Here is a 22,544-nt window from a genome sequence, read left to right on the forward strand (position 1 = left end):
GGATCTGCCTCGGTGTAAGGCAGCTTCTCACATTCCTTGAGCCCTCTCTGCTTGCGGGATGGGGGGGGCGGAAGCATGATTTCTAATCTTTCTAAAGATTTGATCGGCAGCTGGCCAGTAGGAAGAGTTGCGCACGAGCCAATTTTTAATAATGGATGGCACTCTCATTTCTGACACATTCATTTCAAAGCACGGAGGAGACTTTGGAACTTTCCAGAGATCCTGTAAAGAGAGATGTGCTGCGTGAGCAAATATATTGCTTATCTTCCTTCCTTGCCTCAAGAGGGAGTGGGGAAGCCTGGCTATTTTCCACCGACTGCGTTGTGAAATGTGGCTTCTGAAACATTTCCTCTTTGCTTTTTGACGAGTCCTCCTTTTTTGGTTGTTGCCTTTAAGAGCAGGCATTCTTTCTGGGAAGAAGCTTCTATAAACATTTTAACGGCACTGTCTTTCTTCAGTCTCATCGTGTTCCTTCTGTTCCTTCTACTATCAAGCAGATTGGCTATGGACTAAGACAGCGGGTCTCACCCTGGTGCCTCAGGTTGTGGCTGTGGCCAGGAGCGCTTGTTACCAGCTGTGTTTGATTTGACAACTTCGCCCATTCCTTGAGGAGAATGGCCTGAAAACAGTGGTGCACCAGCTGGTAACCTCCAGGCTTGACTACTGCAATGCACTCTGCGTGGGGCTGCTTTTGTACGTTGTTCGGAAACTTCAGTTAGTTCAAAATGCGGCAGCCAGATTGGTCTCTGGGCCAACCCGGAGAGACCATATTATGCCTGTTTTGAAACAGTTGCACTGGCTGCCGATATGTTTCCAGGCAAAGTACAAAGTGCTGGTTATTACCTTTATAGCCCTGAACAGCTTATGTCTGGGTTACCTGAGAGAGTGCCTTCTTCTGCACAATCCCCACCACTCAGTAGGATCATCGGACTGGGATGGTGGTGGAGGTGTCTGTCTTCAGGTGCCACCAGTGCATCTGGTGGTGACCTGGGATCGGGCCTTCTCAGTTGTCACCCCTGGGTTGTGGAACGTGCTCCCCGTGGATATAAGAGGATTATCCTCCTGGGAGGCCTTCAGGAGAGCCTTCAAGACCCATATTTTCAGCCTGGCTCTTAATGATATCTAGTTTTAATTTTCATTTTAATCTGGTTGAAATGTGTGTGTTTAATTTTAATTCTTTTGTTATGTGTTTTTGAAACACTGTTTTTGAAACTGCCCTGAGGCACTTTGGGGAGGGCGGTATATAAACGGAATGAATGAATGAATGAATGAATAAGGGCCACTTAGTACTTCTGTGGAGAGGCCCTGTGTTGGTTGGGTGGACGCCTTGCCACTCCGTTCTTCTCTATCCACTTCATACCGTGGCGTACCAGTGTGAGTGAAACCTTTGCTGAACCGGAATCTGAATCGTGCACTTTAAGTGGAGACTTAAAATCTTTAATAGCCTTTCAAATAGCCCTCAGAACACATTTGTTTCTTTAGGCTGGCCTCTGGTGCTTTTTAAATAGTTTGAAATGGTTTAAACTTTTCAGTTTTTGAATGGGTTAATCATTTTGTTTTTCTGTTTATTTCATATTAAAGTAAACCACCTAGAGCCATCTGAATGCGGTGGAATAGAAATAATAATAATAATAATAATAATAATAATAATAATAATAATAATAATAGTGCAAGCCACAGGCACTGAATGGATGCCACAGATCCAGAGCAGAGGACGGAGGGGAGGGAACGGCCTTCTTGAGCTCTCTGCCTTGCATACCCCTCAGGAAGAAGAGGACACCATGATCAAAGAGATGAAGCAGAACTGGTAATCCAAACAAGTGCCGGACCAATAATCATCAAGGATGCTTATGAGCTTAAATGGTAGCCTGGTGGGAGGAAGGAACTGATTGGCCCGGCAGGAGGTATTCGTTATCTTGCTGCCCATAGCTAAGCAGAACAGAAGAAAAAGGAGGTGTGGAGCAGTGTGCTATTGAATCTAGTAGCCCCCTTCATTTCTCTTGTAGTCAGTAAGGAAGCCGGTATAGCACAGGGACTAAGAAGAACTTGACTTTGGGAGCTGCCTTACATCAAACCATCTAGGGCAGGGCAGCTCAACTTTGGCCGTCCTACAGATGCCAGCCTACAATTCCCATAAACCCTGACTATTGGCCACTGTGGCTAGGGATTATGGGAGTTGTCATTCAGAAACAGCTGGGGCCCCCTAAGTTGAGCAGGCCTGATCTAGGGCTGAAGTTCATGGTCCATCTAGCTCAGTATTGTCAACACAGATTGGCAGCAGCTTCTCCAAGGTTGCGGATGGGAGTCTTTCCCAGCTCTACTTGGAGATGCCACCAGGGATTGAACCGGAGAACTTCTGCATGCAATGCAGATGCTCTGCCACTGAGCTATGGCCCCATCCCATAGGAAGGTGCCTTCTACGGAGTCGAACCATTGGTCCGTCTAGCTCAGCAGTGGCTTCTTCCAAGGTTTTAGGCAGGAATCCATTTATCAGCCCCACCTGGAGATGTTGGGGATGGAAGCTGGGACCTTCTGCATGGAAAGTGGATCCTCAGCTTCTGAGCTGTGGTCGGCTCCAACACCTGATCCTGTGGAGTCCTCTCCACCCCAAACTAGAATCCCTCTTGCCTGAGTAAATTTAGTCAGCAGGTGAGTTTGTCACAGTGGAGAGATCTGGGCCAGGGACTCTGCTCCGTAGCTCTGTCCCTTAGCCATTGCCCTTATTCCCTGTAGCAGGGGTTCCCAGATGCAGTTGCCTACAACTCCCATCACCCCCAGTTGCGCTGGCCTTTGTCTGGGGATGCTGGGAGTTGTGGGCAACCACATCTGGGAATCCCTGGTTATAGGGAGTCCTGGCCACTGCCCTACACCAGCTCATCCTTGGAGAGGCACTGAATCCAGGCACGTGTGCCTGTACTGGTGCTGTTCACTTGGGTTTGGTGCTGGTGCTGGATGCTGCCAGTCTGTGAAGACAATACTGAGCTAGATAGACCAATGGTCTGACTCAGTATATGGCAGCTCCCTATGTTCCTTCCTATGTTCCTATGTTGTTGCAATCCTGTCAGGCACACAACTAGGGGAGAATGTGCTCGTGTTCACCCCTCTCCCCAGTGGCCCCTCTTGTGCACCAGTCACACACCCTGCCTGTGTGTGCACAGGCAGGGGGCATGGCCAGCACCCAGAAGGGGTGGTTTGGCCCTCCAGAGCTGATTTCCCAGCCGGCTTGGTCACCAGCTGGGAAAAGCAGCTGCTGGGGGGAGAGGCGAGGGATGAGTCAGGCGGCCCCCAGGAGCTGGGCAGCTCGGGTGCTTAGAACCCGCCTGTCCACTTGTGGCTCCACCCCTGAATCCTGTATGGCTGAGATGTTTGACTGAGCAAGCAGGGAGGGGGGGTCCTGCTTAGGGGTGAAGAGAACCCTGCAGGATCAGGGGTCAGAGGCGAAATTATTGCATCTGTCAAAAGGAGAGGAGGCCAGAAGGGGAATGCATGGGTTTCCTTCCCCCCCACCACTTCTACAAATTAATTTTTTGTAGCCGTTCCTCCAGTTTGCTGCCTGTCTACAGACCATTGCTTTCACTCCTCAGCGGGCAGCCTGCAGGAGCAATTGACAATTGAAAAGGTTCCGCTGCCGATGCTGACAGCGTCCCCTCTTCTGCTTCTAAAGAAAATTGAGGTAGAGCGAGTTGAGAGATAAAACACAAGGTCTCTCGCTCACCCCCCCCCCGCCCCTTCTAAGGCATGTGTGCATTTTAAAGCTTTTAACTTCTTCTTTTTTTTGGCCCATGTATCATTTGTTTCCATGGAAGCAGATCTAGCCACGTGCAGTTGAAAATGTGATTCAGTGGCTTGAAACGGTTTCCATAGAAAAATCGGGCTGGCTGGGAATCCAGTTTCTGTTTAGACATTGGGAAGTTTCTGAATTGTGAGTCTTGTTTTCTTTGGGAGGGAAGGGGTTGGATTAGCAGGCAGGTTAATACAGTTCTGTGCTGTAGCTTACAGGTGGGCAACCCTGGCTCTCCAGCTGCTGAACTACGACTCCCATCATTCCCCGCCACAGTTTTGGAGGCACCTTTTAAAAATGGCAATTCTCTTATATTTAGTAGCGGGAGAGCAACTGGCCTTCTCCAGCCCCAGCACAGCATCCCTCCAGTGGCTGTTGCTGGTGCCTGTCATGTTTATTTTTAGATCGTGAGCCCTTTGCGTTCAGGGATCTCTCTCTCTCTCAACCACTTTGGGAACTTTTGTTGAAAAACGGTATATAAATATTGGGATTGTTGTAATTAAAGGTGCAGTATACAAATTTAACAATAAATAAAAATATAATAAATAATGTTGTTGTTGTACCATCACCATCTCGGGACAAATGCTAATAGTGATTTTTGGCAACATATACCACCACCCCCGCCCGATGGAAAATAGATGTTAACATTGCTGCAGTGACAGCTTTCTGGGTGCTCTCCCCCCTTCTTTATCTATATTCCCAAATGGTTATGGAAAAATTGCAGTCATTTTTTCACAAAGGAAAAGGGTTAGGATGACAATGAACAAATGGATGTCCTCTTCCAATGGAGTAATCTTTGGAGGATGATTCTGCCAATTGTCATTTCCATTCCTCTGACAAAACCAACGCAGCATTTTTGGTGTGTTTTACAAGCTTTTACAAGCTTTTAAAACTCCATGGCCACTGTGGCCACTGTGGGTCCGAGGGTCAGGACAATCAAAGCATGAGAACACACAGAAAATTGGAAGTCTCCCAATGTGATCACCTCTCTTCCAACTCTAAGGGGTGTAGACCTTACTTTGACTACAGCTCCCAGCATCTCCTGCTGCCGTGGCATTGCAGTGGCTGGGCATTCTGGCAGCTGTAGTCAACAATATCAAGTAGAGGGAAATAGAGGGAACACTGTAGAAGGAACACTGGCTGGTAGAAGTTTCAAAAAATCACGATGAGCATTTGTCCCCTGAGGTGGTACTGATGGCCAAAATCTGTGGCCCTTGCTCATGGACTATCTACAGCAGCGGTGGGCAGCCCTGACCCTCCTCCTGTTGTTGAACAGCCAAGTGATGACACTGCTCCTCCCCTCCACATCCCTGGCTATGCTCCCCACCACTGGACTCACCACTAGACTGGGATTCTCTGCCACAGGATGTGGTGATGGCCCTTAGCTTGGGTGGCTTTCAAAGGGGCTTGGACAAGTTTCATGGAGGACAGATCTGCCAATGGATACTAGTCTGGTGATGCCTCTCAATACCAATTGCAGGGGAGCAACAGCAGGAGAGAGGGCATGCACATACCTCTTGCCTGCGGGCTTCTCAGAGGCATCTGGTGGGCCACTGTGGGAAACAGGATGCTGGACTTAGAGAGGCCTTGGGCCTGATCCAGCAGGGCTGTTCTTAGGAACATATGTAAGCCCACGCTGATCACCACCTCTCTTCTCCCCCGCGATCATAGGAAATAGGAAGCTGCTATATACTGAGTTAGACCATTGGTCCAATCTCAGTACAGTAATCCCTCGACCTACGAACTACTCAACTTACGTTTTTTTTCGAGTTACGAGCGACAAAAAAGACCGGAAGTAGTTGCTTACCGGAAGTAGTTGCTTACTCGACCTACGAATGTTTAGATGCGGCTTCCTCGAATTACGAGTGTTTTGAGACTTCCGTGGTGCGCTCCTCGACTTACGAAAATTTCGACCTCCGAACGTGCGTTCGGAATGGATTATTTACGTAAGTCGAGGGACCACTGTATTGTCTTCACAGACTAGCAGTGGCTTCTCCAAGGTTGCAGGCAGGAATCTCTCTCAGCCCTATCTTGGAGATGCTGCCAGGGAGGGAACTTGGAACCTTCTGCCCTCCCCAGAGCGGCTCCATCCCCTGAGGGGAACATCTTCCAGTGCACTACTTCTAGTCTCCCATTCATATGCAACCAGGGTGGACCCTGCTTAGCTAAGGGGACCAGTCATGCTTGCGACCACAAGACCAGCTCTCCTAAGGATTGCTGGTCTTCAGTGCTGTTCTTGAGCTGGCATTAAGCACTGCCGGCTGGTCTGCCTCTCTGTCCTTCAATGAACTTTTGTGCTTTGCCTCCTCCATTTCGGGAGCAGACCAAGCACAGAATGGTGCTTGGGGCATGGCTAGCGTACTCTGGGTTCTGCCCACTGGAACTCCCTTCCCTTCTGAGTAAGCATTTGTAGGAATGCGTTGCATATATAGCAAAAAGCCATAAAGCCTGCTTACAAAAATGACAACTTGACATTTACAAGTACCGTTAAACAGCACCCCCCCCACACACACACCCCAACTCTGCCTCATGGCAGATCGCTTGAGCTGGCCTTCCACTTTTTCAGAGGACAAAGAATGGGCAAGTGGTTTCCCTCTGGAGCAAGAGACGGGATGTTTTATGCATTTGCCAGCAGGAGGAGCTGCTGTATTAAAGAACTGTGAGGGGATCCAGGCTCCAGCCAGATATTCAGAGGACTTCTGTGTGCACACTGGGTTCTTGCTGGGGTTTTTAAAAAACCCTAAAGGCAACAGGTTTGAGCGTCAGAGTAGTGGCCCTCTGTCTCTCCATGATATCCAATTTGCCCCAGTGGATTGCGGGTTATTTCTGCTGAATTCCCCTTGGCCACTTTCTATCTCTCCATGATATCTGAGGTAATGTGCATGCACCTCAGTGGATTCTGGTTTATTTCTACTAAATTATTATTCAATCAGCCACAAGAGAAACCCAGACTTTGCAGCCTCATTTGCTGATGCTTTTTTGGCGGTGGTTAGGGGGAGTCTTCAGAACTGGGCCCCATATGCCCATGGCGCTGGTGGGGCGGGTCTGATCCCTGCCCTGCACACACGTATCACGGAGCCAGGCATGTGCTGATTCGCTGTCCCAGTTTCTGGTTTGGCCACTCAGTGAGCGGCAGAAGACGGGGCCGTGGTCTCTTCTCTCTGCGGTGGGCTTCTGGGTAAGTCCTGCAAAGGTGGGGGCTGGAGGCACAGGCAGGGGTTGGATCCCCGACAAAGAGATGCTGCATTGCTTTGTAGCAGCAAGAATCCTTGGCCAACCCAAAGCTAAATGGGTGCATTCCATAGAGCTGTGTATGAGAGACGTCCACTTTTTCCTCCCATGTAGCTCTTCAGCAAGTATAGACGCTCTCTCTCTCTCGATTGCCAGGCTCCCTTTGAACACACACTGATTTACAGTCTTGGTGAGAGCCAGAGTGGTGTAGTGGTTAGGGTGTTGCAGGGAGGCCCGGGTTCAAATCCTCATTCAGCCATGAAACTCACTGGGTGACTCTGGGCCTGTCACTTATCTCTTAGCCTAACCTACATTATAGGATTGTTGTGAGGATAAACATAAACCATATACACCGCTCTGGGCTCCTTGGAGGAAGAGCGGGAGATAAATGTAAAAATAAATAAACCTTATTTTCAATTCAGCACGGCAGGCTGGTGAACAAGAGCTTCAGATATATATTCTGTGTCTTGTGCCTACAATCATGGCAATCATATGCAGTAGCAGTGCAACTTTATTCTCTCTCCACACGCACACACACACTCACTCCTTCCATTTTGACTTGCCGGGCACTCCAAAGTCACATGATTTGAATACCTAGTGGTAAAAGTCAGAGATGTGGCTTTTCTGGAAAATTTTGGATCACATGTGCATAAAATGGATTTATGCAAAATTCATTTGCATAAAATTTGCATTTATCTTTTTCCTCGAAAAAATTACTATGCAAGCTTTCCTGATGCCCTAAATAGATTGTGATCTGATTTGGCATGTTATTTGACCGATATTAACTTCCCATACTGTATCTCAGAAGTTTTACATGAAGCCAAGCAGAACTGAAATATTTAATGTGGCCCTCAGGGACCTATTTTGGTGATACACCATGGGCTTAAGGGGAAAGGGAAGACTGCTCCAGCGATAGTGCAGTGGAGGCCAGGAATTTGCACTTCTGTACATGCTCAATGCTAGTCTGGATGTTGGCCTATCAAGTTTTTAAAATAGAAAATTTTCCACAGAAATCATGGGAAAATTTTCCAGATTCTTTTTCTTTTTTCAAAACTTGCTGTGGAAAATTCTCTACCTTACATTGTTGCCTGAACTAACTTGACCAAACTCCTTCATAATCCAAGAAGTGCTGGCTAGTGGCATAAGGAGCTCATTTAAAACAACAACAACACCCACCAAAAACCCTGACATTTCTCCTTGAAGAAGCCCCGGAAAACCTGAAATTCAGAGAGAATTTAAACTTTGGAGAAATGTCTCCACTTCTCTGCATCTGGGCCTTTCTGTTGGCAAATAATCCTCATTCTGAACCAGGAGTCACCCCATGAAACTGAAAGTTGGGGGATTTAGGACCAACAAGAGGAAGTACTTTTTCACACAGCACATAATTAATCTATGGAATTCCTTGCCATGGGATGTGGTGAAGGCCTCCAACTTGGATGGCTTTCAAAGGGGCTTAGACAGATTCATGATGGGCAGGCCTATCAGTGGCTACTAGTCGGTGACTGTGGGCCATCTCCAGCCCCAGAGGCATGATGCCTCTGAAAACCAGTTGCAGGGGAGCCACAGCAGGAGAGAGGGCATGCACATACCTCTTGCCCGTGGGCTCCCCAGAGACATCTGGTGGGCTACTGTGTGAAACAGGATGCTGGACTAGATGGGCTTCCTTGGGCCTGATCCAGCAGGACTGTTCTTATGTTCTTATGGCAAAATTGAAACGGAGGCATTCTCATGGCCGAGGGGGAGGGCCACTCTTACCATGTATAAGTATGGAAGTTAGCATTTGCTGAAGAACATGCATGTATTTTATGATTTTCCCAATGCAGAAGATACTGAGGAATCTAAAGGCCAAACTACATCCGAAGTTTAATTTCTGTTGAAAAGCGGTATATAAATAGTAGTTAGTTAGTTAGTAGTCTGCCAGTCATTCTGCCTCCTAGATTTTCCATCCTCCACCAACACTGCTGCTTCATTAGAGCAGTAAAATGCTTCCTGGTATTTGTCTGGATGACTGTCTTGACCTTCCTTCCTGGTCCTTATCAGAATAATCTTCTTCTTCTTCTTCTTCTTCTTCTTCTTCTTCTTCTTCTTCTTCTTCTTCTTCCTTTTAGCAAAACACATTTCACCATCTGGTTTCCCAAATCCTCCCATTCACCACAGGCACCTTGCTAACTCCCTTCTGCTTTTCTTTCTTTTTGTGTGGGAGTCATTTCTGATCTTGTACAGCTTCTGCATCTTCACAACTCTACCTCAGAATTCATCTTCCAGTTACTTGACCTGTCAGATCAACATTGTGATGGCTTCACGGGTGAGCCGGTGCCATTGAACAAATTCAATGTTGTTGATGGATTTTTTGAGGGAAACCATTTTTTTAAATGGTGTGTTCCAATTGTGTGTTCCAACCACTTCTATTTGGCAGGGACAGGCTGTCTTTTCTGGTGCCCCCTCTACTAAATCGCTGTCCCAATTTTGTCCTTATTTTGCCCTTTGGGAATGCCTTTTTCAAATGTTCATGTGAGTTGCTAAGATTGCCATTGCAGAATGGTAGAATTTTAAAGTGGGAAGGGACCACGGAGGCCTTCTAATCCATCTGAGGAAAGAAAGAGCAGGGAGGAAGGTGATGCAGAAAGAAAGAGAGGACAAAACATTCCCGAGGGTGCTAAATGGATGTTAATGAATGGTTTATTCAATAATGCCTGATGTGCTTTGAGCAACGAATGCACTTCTTCAGAAGCAACTGTAAAGACATGTTATAAAATATTATATAACCATTTCTTATAAGTGTGTGTATGAATAATCATAAATTGAAACTTCCACAGTATAAAAATATGTCAAAAACTAGGGGTGTGCACAGAACCGGTTTGGCCAGTTCGGTTCCAGGTCCAGCCGAACCGGTTCCAGTCTGGTTCAGCTGTTAGTCTGGGCCGAACTGGTTCGCGGGCCGGTTTGGGGATATACTTGTAAAGGGGGATCTGCTGACACTGCCACTGGCCGCTCCAAGCATGCCTCCCCCCTTCCTTTTACCAAGCTGCCGGCTCAGCGGTGGCTCAGTCCCGGCATCCGATTCAGCGGTGGCTCGGTCCTGGTTTCCGTGCATGCGTGGAGGCCATTTGCACCGCCATTCCATTTCTGTGGCCACACAAATGGCCTCCGTGCATGCGCAGAAGCCAGAACCGAGCTGCAGCCGAGCCAGTGCACACCTCTATCAAAAACCTGTCTATGTTGAAACTGGGTTATTAGTGACCTTAGCGTGATACCCTGTTTCCCCGAAAGTAAGACCTAGCAGTAATTTCTGATGTACCGCTAATTGCCCTAGTGCATTTTTGGGGGCTAAAATTAATATAAGACACTGTTTTATTTTTGGGGAAACATGGTATATATCATGATGTGTTCCTTAAAACAGTAGTAGTAAATAATGAATAAATAATCAATATTTATTGCTTATTAAAGCCATTCTGATTATTGTACCCCTGCTCCATGCAGGAATCTTCTACAGCATCCCTATAGAACTGTAGAATCATCCCTCTAGATCATGTAATTGTAGAGCTGGATGGGACCTTGGAGATCTTCTAGTCCACCCCTGCCACAGTGACCAGTAGTCCAGGATTATGGGAGTTGTTGTCCAAGATCTGCAGGAGGGACAAAATTGTGCAGCCTTGCCATAGGATGTTGTGGCAGTTCCCACACACTTTGGAACGACTTGCTAGCAACGGCTGCCATGTTGGGTGGATGGGGCCCCAGAATTGTGAGCCGGGATCCTGCCGAGTCCTGCTGGTGGCATGGCTGCATTCCAAAAATGAAAAACTGTGAAGCCGAGAAGGCCGAAAGCAGTCATCCATTAACCTAAAGCTGTTGCCAGGGAGGCTGTATTTCCAGGACTGATTTTTACTGAGAAGCAAGAAAAGCAGTAAACGTAATTTGTAAACCTGACTATTACACAAGGGAGGCAGGCTTGAACTCAGAGTGTTTTGAGGGATGGGAATGTACAGTATTTCTCTAGATATTACAGGTTCCCTAGCTAACTTGTGAGGGTGGTAATTAAGATTATTGGGAGAGGAAAGTAGGCAGATGAGTTCTGACCCAAACAACTTGTTATTTTATTTGTGTGCGGGGTGTGTGTGTTCAGATTTTTGTGAAACCGACATATCTACGGATGATCTCGTCTGCTGGCACCCCCCTCTTGGCCACAGGCACTCCACTTATGCACCCATAAGGATCATAACATTTCCAGATCCTTTGGAAAATAGATTTATTTATTTAGTAGAGGACAGCATTCAGTCGTATGAGCTCCCTCCTGCAGATCAGAGGATATAGCCCACACACATTGATCGTCTCTTCCATCACTTGTAAGAATTAAGGCCTAACTCTTCTGGAATTTGGGATGGGTGGATAGCGAGGCAGATGATAGGGATAAAGCATTTTCTTCTGCATCCCACCTAGTCTCAGGGTTGGGTAGCTTTACAGAGGATATCTGTGAGTGTGTGTGTGTGTGTGTTTGTAACAAAGCCTTGTAGAGTCTTCTGAAAAACAGCGAAAAGTACAACCTTATTCCTTTTATACTGTAGTTTCCCAAGAAGTCTCTAGCCTGTGAATGACTGCTAGGTAAGCAACATTTACTGATCATCGTTTGTGGTAGACAATTGCTTCTCGAATCGGTTCCAAATGATGCGTTCCTGAAAGGTCAGTCTATTGTGGATCCAAATAGACTGAGAAGCCGCTCAAAGGGATGTATTACTAGTATGCGTCATTGTCTATCGATACATCCGTCCATCGTTAGTGAAACGTTCTCTAGAGCATCCTCAGTTTATTGTTAAAAGAAAAAATGCCTGTATGGTTTGTCACTTTGGATGGTTTCTAATAAGTGTTGCCTCAGAACCTCAGGCCATGGAGTGATGCATTTGGTGTACTGTGTTTTAACATTCATTTGCTAATTTCTCTGTATAAGTAATGCAAATCATTAATGATTTGCATTAATGGTTTTAATGTTTAAATGGTTTTAATTGTTTCATTGATTTCATTTTGATTTTAATTGTCCCATTTTTATTTTGATGTAAAAATGAGCCATTTTTGGAAGGCGCCCTGAGCCATTTTTGGAAGGGCGGTATATTTAATAAATAAATAAATAAATAAATAAATAAATAAAGCAGTAAGCAATTCAGTAAGCTATTGATATCATGAGGAATGCTCATAGCAATTTCTGGCAACGTCTGTCCCTTAGAGATGGGAAGTGGGTGATAGCATTATTGCACTTAAAGCTTTCTGTATGTTATCACCCCCAATTTATCCCTACCCTCAAATGAGTAGGGTGAAATTCCAGTCACTTTTGCACAGAAGAAAGGGCTAGGGTCAGGGTCAAGGTGACTATGAGCAAATATATGAAAAAAAACCCAATATTGTTTAGTGCACAACATTAATTTGTTCACGGCTTCCCCCTTCCCCCCTCCTTCTAGTGACTTCCAACCAACGGGGGAACCTGCAGGCAGAAGTAATCGCCCACGAGGAACGAACCGATTCCCACGGCTGTCTCGGAGCCATCAAAGAGAGCCACGGAATCCGGAACCTCAAAGCGGTGACCTTTGACTTTGCGGATAATTGTGACCACTAGCACCGTGTACTTTAAGCTGCCCTTTTGGTTTTCTTCTGTCTTGTGCCGTAGATAAGTCTGAGGTGGGAAGGGAAGGGAAATACAGCTGCACTGAATTTATACCCTATAGGGGAAACCTCTAAGGTCAGGCTCCCCTTTCTGATTAAACAGGTCACGTTTCATGTACCAAATCAGAGGCCTCTTGGCCTAGAACCCGAAAACAAAATCCACATTTCCTTTGGGTTGTCAAGAGATGCACACTAGCCTCTCCATTCTACGCTGGAGTTTCCTTGGTTTTGGTGTGGTGCCCTCTATCTTACCTTTCCTGAGGCTTATGGCTCACTGCAGCCTCATTTCCCACTGCGATAATGACAGCTGGAATTACAGGGCTGTTTTTTCTGTGAACCACTCTCTTCCTAGCCAGATTCATTTCCCAGATGGCGCTCCTGCTCCTTCTACCACAGCCGAGAAAATGTGGCAGGGACACCAAAGCTGGGTGGTGTGTTTCTGCTCGGTTCTTCCCAGATCATGCAGGGGAGCCCATTTTACCTGATCTAAAGCACAAACTGATTCACACGCACAGTGTTTTGGGGCTTAAGCTGTACGGGACTTGCACCGAGACAAGATTCCTGTTCTCCAGGCAATGGATGAAATTAAGGACAGAGAGTGAGGTGGGCGTGGGGGGTACCCTTTTACCCAGGCAAAACTGGCTTGCCAGCAGGCACACAGCAATGCTGAGCGCCACTCTGGAGTGAGTTTGGAAGTGGCCCCTGCCCCTTGACTTCACAGCTGCCTCTCATCTGCCACTCACCCACCACCCATCCTGCCTCCCTTTACCAGTTGTGAGCCTCACAACATCATTACACCGACATGAGCCCCATCCCAGCGAGAACAGGCACCAGTGCGGCAGCGACATTATTCTGCGTCAGCGCCGGCAAAGGCGGGCAGGATGGGTGGCCGGGTGGCCCGTGAGCAGCGTGTGGGTGAAGCCATGTCCGCCGGAGGTGGGCGAGCACAACATGCCACTGCACATGCCACTGCACCCCCATGTGCCACTGCACCCCCTAGCGCTGAGCACCTCCTTCCTAGCTCTTTGTCTGTGCTCCTTTATCGGTTCCTTGGTGGTGTCTTATAAAAACCCTTTTTCGGCACCTGAACAAATAGAAGTCGGGTGGCCTTCTGTCCCCCACTTCCCAAGACACGCAAGGCGACACTGGCGGAAACCGCCTCGTGGCGGTTCTTCTCGCACAGCATCACCTTTCACAGAAATGCTTCTCGTCAGAATGCGGGAAACGCCACAGAAATGGGGGAAATGCTTGCTGCCGCTGATGGAGCTCCTGATGTGGATTAACTGGGAAATAGTTCACGACACCCACACACTGTGCTGCCAAAGGCAGCGAACGACACCTTCGCGGTCTGACTTTCCTTAATCAGCCTCACCCAGCAGACATCTATGTTTTATAACAAATGAACTCTGCCTTCCTTTCTGCTTTCTGCTGGGACAGCTCCTCTTTGTCATGCTGTGTAGATCTGGGCTCCTTGTTCCCCCGCGATCCTAAATTGTAGCCTGTGGATCTAAACCTCTGTTTCCCGAGATGTATGCGTACGCATTATTCATGCACTTTGTTCCGACAATAACAGTATTATTAAACTTTCTAGCAACTGAAGATTTCAGAGCCGTTAGCAGGCATTATGTCAGAGCGGCCCAGCTCCTGCAGATGTTGGACTACATCTCCCATCAGCTCTGAAAATTGGCCAGGCTAGGAATTATGGGAGTTGTCCAAAAACAGCTGGAGGGGCCATGTTGTGGAGCTCTCCTCTTTGCAGCCACAACCCCAGTGATTCGTATCTAGGACACTGATCTTCACTCGTTTTCAAGTGGGGGCCACATTGGCAAAAATCCTTCCGTCTGAGAGCCGTTTCCACTCTGCTGACCTCTGCACAGGACTGGGCTTTTCTCAGTGCTGGGAGGGCCTTTAAGAGAGACGGAGCCCTCCCTTAAGAGCTCTGTGGGGAAAGTGAAGGGAAGGGCTCCATTTCCCAGCACTCCCTGCACTCTTTCCAAGGGGGCTCAAGAGGGCTCAGTTTCCCAACAAGGAGCCCCCTGATGCTGGGCAAAGCACAGTACTGCATGGTGAGAATGATCACTCCACATGATGCCATCAGATCTGGGCAGAGTATTCAGTCTGGGCCGAAGCTCCACTCAGGCCTAGTAAACACTTAGTCAGGGACCCACAGTGTTGATCGTGGCCATCACTGGGCCTTACAATGAAGAACACTGGAGGGGCGGCTTTGGGGGATGTGGGAGAGGGCTTTCACTGTTTCTGTGCCTAGACTCTGGAACTCCCTGCTCCATGAAAAACACAGGTATAGGACTCGGGAACTCCCTGCCCCATGAAGAACACAGTCCGTGTCAGAACGATTGAATGGGAAGAGTGGCCACCATCCTGGCTAACAGTGTGCTTGAAACAGGGCATTGCGCAAGCAGGTTCTGCTACGCTGGAAGCTCACATCCCAGACTAGTGTTGCACTAGCATAATTTGGTTGCACTAGCGTAAGGCTATAGTACGAGAAGGCTGGGCGAAAGAAAAGGCTGCCTGTTCAAGACTAGTCCTTGCCCTAGCAGACATTCACAGGTTGTGCAACACTCATCGCTCAACAGCTATGGTGCAATATGTATTGCGCAACGCTTGTCGTGCAACCTTGTGTGTATATATCCCAGGGAAGAGACTGGTTCTCATGACTGACAGCTGGATAGGAGGAGCATCCAGCCAGGCCCCAAGCCCCACGCTCCTGAGAACCAGTTGTGTGTCGGCAGAAATCAAGGGAGGAGGAGGGGAAAGTGATCGTTGGCTAGCCATGGCTTGGGTAGGAGGGCCTGGGATGTGATTTCGCTCCACCCTCAATGGTGGGCTGGGCCCACAAGGTGGGTGGCTGCCACAGTCTTATCCAGAGCATTACCAGCACATGATCACTTCCTTCTCTTCTGATTTTTGCTCTCACACAGCCAGAAATGGGAGTCTGGTTGGACGTTCCTCCCACCCAGCTGTCGGCTGTGAGAACTTGGGGTGTGCACGGAACCGGCTCCCTTCGAGCCAATGGTGGGGTGGGGGTGGCTTTAAGGACAGGGGGTTCGCTTCCCCCTCCAGTGCTCTGCAGATAAATAATCCTGCGGGGCAGCAGCAGACCTCCCTGCCGCCCTGTTGCTTCCGTGCCTGGAAGTGCCTTGTGTGCACTTCCAGGTATAGGACTCTGTCGTGGGTGTGCACGTCTACGTCATGTGTCCGTGCATGTGTTGTGCATACATCTGCAATGCACTTCCGGTCACGGAAGCAACGGGGCAGTGGGGAGGTATGTTGCTAGGAATAGAACACCAAACAGGTCTGTGTCCATCCCTAGTGAGAACCAGCCTTAGGAGCTCCTCTAGCAGGTGCACAGGATCCCCGAGCACAACTTGGCACTGCTCCGCAGCCTTCTTGTGTAAGCGCAACTTTGTACCTTGCGCCTGCTCACCTTTAAGAGGACAGCCCAGGTTTGCAGGCTCAGGGCAATCTTGGGATGAAGGAAGTGGTCTGCTGCTCTTGACACCCAAACGCACCACTTGCAGATGGCGCAGCCCGCCTGGCTTGGGGGGGGGGCATTGTCACAGAAGAGATCTGGATGGGTCACAGGGCTCCCGTCACCACCAGCCTGGCCACATGCCTTTTGAGCTTTGTCGAAAGAGTAAGACATTGAACGGACTTAGGACATGAGCCGGCTGGGCTGGTTGGTACCATCCGCGGGGACGGAGGCTCACCGTGGTCCTTGACAAGTCCTACGCCCCGAGAGGTAGAAAAGAGGGGATTGCATTGCGAGACTTCCAGCTTGCAGTGTGTTCTCATGGCCTGGCCTGCAGCGGCCACATTTGCTTTTAAAAGCTTTTAAACACACACACACACACACACACACACACACACACACACACACACACACACCCCTATAAAATATTATCAGTGTTGACAGAGAAATGGAAATGAAATTTGGCAGGATTGTTCGCCAAATATTGCCCCATAGAGAGAGTACAATTTGTTCATGGTTACCCTAACTTTCTCCCTAACCCTTTCCTCTGCAAAAAGGTTGGCAATTTTACCCTGGTGGTTGGGGGCTAGGAATGAAGGAGGGGTGATAAAACAGAGAAAGCTGTATGTGCAGCAATATGATTGCCTCTTTCTCATATCTATGGGGGTAGACTGTGCCAAAAATCCCTCTGAGCATTTGTCCCCTGAGATTTGTGAGCTATATACCTGGTTTTCGGGTTTTTTTAATGTACGCTTTATAGTGTTAAAAAACACACACCACAGCTACCCTTTTGAAATTCTGGGTGGAAGTGTGAGTCAGAGAAGAGATCAAGAATAAAATTTGGGAGAAGGAGCAGCTTAAAATTTGGGAGAAGGAGAGAGCTTTTCCTCCCTCCATCCAACGTGGCAATGGCTCTAACTTTCCCCTGTTATTACATCTTTGCATATCAAGAGTTATGCAGCTGGTTATAATACTTTTATTAAGCCAAGCTTCTTATTTCATTTTTTTAAAAATCAAGATTGATCTCAGACAGCATAATGAAATCCATACAGAACATGTCGATTATATCACATCTTGTTTAAAATGATTAATAATTTTGAAGCCGGTCCTGTTTGCAGAATGCATTGAGAAAGAGCGAGAGAAACAAATTGCGTCAATTTTGAGAAAAGGACCGCTAGTCATAAAACACGGTGATGGGGTTTTGTACGGCAAGCGGTGAAGAGATAAGGCACAATGGCAGTAAATTTGAAATGGGGCTGGTGGAGAAAACCCATATGCAATGGTTCAGTTCTCCATCATGAAATGAATGCTTCATTGTATAGGAAAAAATGTTTAGTTGTTAGCTGTCAAACAAAATGAATAGGAACATATTAAGGGCTAGCATTGGCTGGTTCTGTGCGGCAGTAATAAATGGGTCTTGGAATCAGCAGTGACTGAGGTGCTAATGAGATGTTGCTTGTCGCATCGCATTAATGATGAAGAAAGTAATTCCAACTTACTTGCAGATCGGCAAATTCTGCACGGCTGAGACCAGATTCAGAAATTCTGAAAAGAGACAGTTCTGGAAGCAGGGAAGGCAGAGCTCTGTCCAGCGGCTGCTAGCCAGAGCTATGTACTGCTTGCAGAGGGACTTGGACTAGTGCAGAACTAGTTCACTATTTTTAGGAGCCTAGGGAGCTGCCACATACTGAGTCTGACCCTTGGTCCATCGAGCTCAGTATTGCCTGCACTGTTTGGCAGCGTCTCTCCAAGGTTTCAGGCAGGAATCTCTCCCAGCCCTACCTGGAGATGCTGCCAGGGATTGAACCTGGGACCTTCTGAGCACAAAGCAGATGCTCTCTCAATAAGCTTCGGCCCCATCCCCAAATGATGAAGCGTTGGTGAAATTGACAAGGCTTTTCTCTGACCATGTCGGTTTCACTGGATACTGTAGTGCAGTGGAAGAGGAACCCTGAAAGCTGCCTCATAAGGAGTTGGCCCCCTGGCTTGTCAGACTCAGTAGTGTCTACACTGTCTGGCAGCAGCTCTCCAAGATTTCAGGCAGGGGTCTTTCCTAGCCCTACCTGGAGATGCTGCCAGGGATTGAACCTGGGACCTTCTGCACACAGAGCAGATGCTCTGCCACTGAGCTAGCCTCACCCCCTAAGGGGGATATCTTACAGCACTCGCATGTGGTCACCCATCCAGCTACGGCCCCATCGCCAACTAATGCTGGAACACAGGAAGCTGCCTTCTACTGAGTCAGACCCTTGGCCCATCTAGCTCAGGATTGTCTGCACTGACTGGCGGCAGCTCCTCCAAGGTTACAGGCAGGGGTGTCTCTCGGCCCTACCTGGAGATGCTGCCAGGGAGGGAACCTGGGCCCTGCTGCATGCAAAGCAGATGCTTTGCCACTGAGCTCTGGCCCCATCCCTGTGCTGGCGTGCCCCTGTGGCATGCCTCATTTATTTCAATGGTAACTTTTGTGCAAGAGGGCTATAGTATCTCCCTGGGGAGGAGAGCTGGTCTTGTGGTAGCAAGCATGAATGGTCCTCTTTTCTAAGCAAGGTCCACCCTGGTTTGCATTTGAATGGGAGACTAAACATGTGAGCACTGTAAGATATTCCCCTTGGGGGATGGGGCCACAGCTCACTGGAAGCGCGCCTGCCTGCTTGCATCTCCAAGATAAGGAGAGAGGCTCCTGCCTGCCACCTTGGAGAAGCCGCTGCCAGCCTGTGTACTGAGCTATAGGGACCGAGGGTCTGGCTTGGCATAAGGCCGCTTCCTACGTCCCCAGCCACTTTTAGTGCTGCTAAGTCATCCTCTTGCCCTAGTGCAACAAGGCGAATTCCCCGTGCAGTTCCTTGCGCTGGAGGCCAGCTGATGCTTTGCATGTTTGAGCTGCTTGCAAGAGAAGTTCTGGGTGAAATTCTGACACTGATATCTAGCCAATCGAGATTTTAGTAGTCCAATTTCAAATGCATCCAGCCGCTTCTGTTGGCTTTTAATGGAGTCCGCCCATTCCTCTTCAGCCGCACTTGCTTTGTTTATTATGTTCATTTCAAATCTCTTAGTCCCTCTCCGATTCTGTGTCATAAGAACAGCCCTGCTGGATCAGGCCCAAGGCCTATCTAGTCTAGCGTCCTGTTTCACACAGTGGCTCACCAGATGCCTCTGAGAAGCCCACTGGCAAAAGGTGAAGGTATGCCGTCTCTTCTGCCATTACTTCCCTGCAACTAGTATTTAGAGATATCTTGTCTCTGAGGTTGGAGGTGGCCTATAGCCATCCAGTCTAGTAGTCATTGATAGACCTGTCCTCCATCAATTTATCTAAACCGCTTTGTCACTGCCCCCATTTTTACATTTCTCGCCATTTCATATTTGAAAAACCCTCTTTCAGCAAATCCCAATCAACCGAGGTGCAACAAGAGGTTAATGAGATTAAGGCCAACATGATTAAATTAAGACCCTCCCTAGCCTTTTGTGTGCATTTTAAAAATAAATCATCAGCGTTTGCTCTCCTAATGCGGGGCTGTTCAACTTCAGCCCTCCGGCTGCTGTTGGACTACAATCCCCATCATCCCTGGTCATTGTGGCTGAGGATCTTGGGGACTGTAGTCCAGCAACAGTTGGCGGGCCAAAGCTGTGTAGCCCTGTCCTGATGGGAATGATCATAAGCCTGAATAGAAAATATTGAAGGGTTCATCAGGCAGGAGCTGTGAGTTCTTTGGAGCAATAAAGACCTTGCCTTCTTCCTCACTTTTGGGTGAGTCACTCTCCGAAGCTCTGTTCTCTCAGTGTGATGTGAAAGAAGAATGAACTTATTTACTCCTTCCTCATTTCCAATTTGTGTTTATTTTTGGCCTATTCCACCTTTACCGATATTCGCTTGGTAACCATTCAGTCATTTCTCTGGCTCCGCTGCATCGGAAATGTGCACTGTCTAGAATATCACTTCCATATATTAAAGTGAAAAATATATATTTGATTACATTTTGATGAAACATTCCACCGTTACTGTATTTCTATCTATTGCTTTTACAGTTGTTTAAAGTGTGGCCCTGTAGGACCTGATGGTGATGTATGCCAAAGCGTAGATAATTCAAGATCTTGGATTCCATATGAATTGGGTGAATTCACACATGCCTGGTTCATGCAATCATTTGAATCTAGGTTTAAAGTTGGTAACCAACACTGGCGTGATTGTGTGAACCCACACCTAGACAGGAATCTCAGATTCGTCTTGGGACGCAAACCAACCGAGGTAATCTTGGCGTGGTTTCACAATAATGTTAGTTACTGTCTTTAAACCTGGATTCGAACCATTGTGTAAACCAGGCCACACAGGCTGCAGTCCAAAGCTTGAGGGGAGCTCCCAGTTCAGGGCTTCTGTTGCTGGCTGACCTGATCTCCAAGGATGCACAAGCGCATTCCCCTTTCAAAGTCTTATTTATGCATTTTGGGATATTGCCTTCCTGAGTCCCACCAATTCAATTAAAGTGATTGCAATGGTTCACCTGTTTGGATTACTAACTGCCATAATGAGACGCATAATAGTTTGCATGACTGATTACATGCTTCAGATTGGTTGAGTTTACTGAGGGCAGGTTCACACAACCACTGGCCAATCTGGAACTGAAGATATGTCAGGATGCTGGAGCACGTGTTCCCGGTATGCCTACTTCTGAATCCACTCCAGCCCAAGTCCTGAGAGTCTTCTCTTGACATTCTCCCAATTTCCATACCCAAGAGTTGGAAGTTAGGCAGAGAATCTTGAGGAAATGTCAGGTGAAGAGCACGGAAACCAGACACCACACGCACATGCACTCTCCCACATCCCAACATATCCTCTGTATTTTCTCCACTTTCAGACCAGCTGGTGGTTGTGTGAACGACAAAGTGAGGTAGCTGGAATTGTCCAGCTTAATTTCTACATTTCCCTTTTAGGCAAACTCTGGAAAATATATTGTTTCATTCCTCTGTGAAGAAGCCCTGTTTTGTTTTTCTTACCTTGTAGTGACATGAATTGACTGAAATTGTTTTCTACAATACCACTGAAGGAGAAGCCAGACTCACCTGTATTTGCGTAGAATTGCTTCTTCCACGTCTATGTCCTTCCATGTAATCGATTCTTCTCTGCATTCCACTGCTAGGACGTATTTATCAGTTATTCCATAATAATTTGCTGACATAAATGTACTCCTGTGAATACTGAATGATCTAAAATGGTAAAACCAGATGACTCTAAGTGCAATGAAATGACAACAGAACACTCTTAACAGGCCTGCAATAGAGGATTTTCAGTTTGTTGAGCTTTGAGCATAGGAAATATATTAATTCTGAAATAGTGTATGTATATATGGTAGTTGCTTCTATAAACTAATGGTATTATTTTAACCCATGTTATGTTTATATAATTTTAAATCCTATGTATATATAATTTTCTAAAACACTTTCTTGTATTAATATTTCTTTTGGGGGGGGGACACTCCTGTGGTAATTTTGTTAAAATCTGGTTAAAATATGCTAGTTTGCAACTGAGGAAATAAACAAAATTTTGTATGTTTAAGCAAGATCTTGTTGCTGGCATGAGATTCTATTGCTTCCTCAGTTACGCATTAGAAATACTCAGGAGTTACTCTCGAGGATGACTTAATTTCAACAGGACTGTTCAGGAGTAATTTATTCTGAAGGGGGCCACGGATTACTTAAAAAGTCTGACACTGGAGACTTTTATAGGTATCAAAACTCGGGACATAGAAATCCTATTTGCACATTATATATTCAGCACTCAAAGTGTACTGTGCACACAGGTACAGATCAGTATATGGGTACAGTTATTTACATGTTCTGTTGGACACAGTATGCCATATTTACCTGAATAAAAGGCAACACTGGATTTAATAGGACCCCCTTAAAAAGCAGAGGTTAAATGCAGGCTATACCTGCATTTACTCAAAAGGAACAGGATTCTGACTTTAGGATGACCTCCCGCTTTCTAATATCAAAAACCTAGTCTTTGATTCAGGTAAATACAGTACTTCCTTTTTGTACCATGCATTTGAGGGGGTCTGCACCCAGATTTACTTTTAACATGAAGGCAGGTATAGTCATTCACACAAAAACATATACAACTCTACAGGCATCTGTACACTTGTACAACATAATTCTTAAATGGGGCTAAAGTTTACCTTGTAACTGAGGCTGGCGTTCCAGCACAGAGTAAAAGCAAGCCGGACAGAATATTGGGCTGGGCTGTTGATTGTTTGGACTCAGGTCTGAAGGAAGGGGTGGTTTCAGCAGCAACCAGAAACGCAGATCAGTGTTCAGGAGTGCAAGGGGTGTGTGTGTGTGTGTGTGTGTGTGAGAGAGAGAGAGAGAGAGAGAGGTGAATATGTTTGCATTTTTTAAAAA

At 47.1% G+C, this 22,544-nt stretch overlaps 1 protein-coding gene and 1 non-coding gene across 5 annotated transcripts in view; one reads left to right on the forward strand and one right to left on the reverse strand.

The window, feature by feature from the left end:
* SNX29 (sorting nexin 29) overlaps nucleotides 1–21,705 on the forward strand; it is a 195,765-nt gene extending 174,060 nt beyond the window's left edge. Inside the window, exons 21-22 of one of the 4 annotated variants that reach the window (XM_053275828.1) lie at nucleotides 12,460–12,620; nucleotides 21,148–21,705. In XM_053275828.1, coding sequence (XP_053131803.1) covers nucleotides 12,460–12,589 — 130 coding nt within the window. In that variant the 3' untranslated portion in view covers nucleotides 12,590–12,620; nucleotides 21,148–21,705. Of the gene's footprint in view, nucleotides 1–11,574; nucleotides 11,612–12,459; nucleotides 12,621–21,147 lie in introns of those variants that run through there. The other 3 variants (XM_053275829.1, XM_053275831.1, XM_053275832.1) reach the window with 3 other exon arrangements.
* Nucleotides 18,216–18,294, reverse strand: TRNAT-UGU (transfer RNA threonine (anticodon UGU)). The gene has a single exon. It is a non-coding gene; the product is annotated as a tRNA-Thr (tRNA).
* Nucleotides 21,706–22,544: the final 839 nt, after the last annotated feature.

Source organism: Hemicordylus capensis, chromosome 13, assembly GCF_027244095.1.
Source record: "Hemicordylus capensis ecotype Gifberg chromosome 13, rHemCap1.1.pri, whole genome shotgun sequence".
NCBI lineage: Eukaryota > Metazoa > Chordata > Lepidosauria > Squamata > Cordylidae > Hemicordylus > Hemicordylus capensis.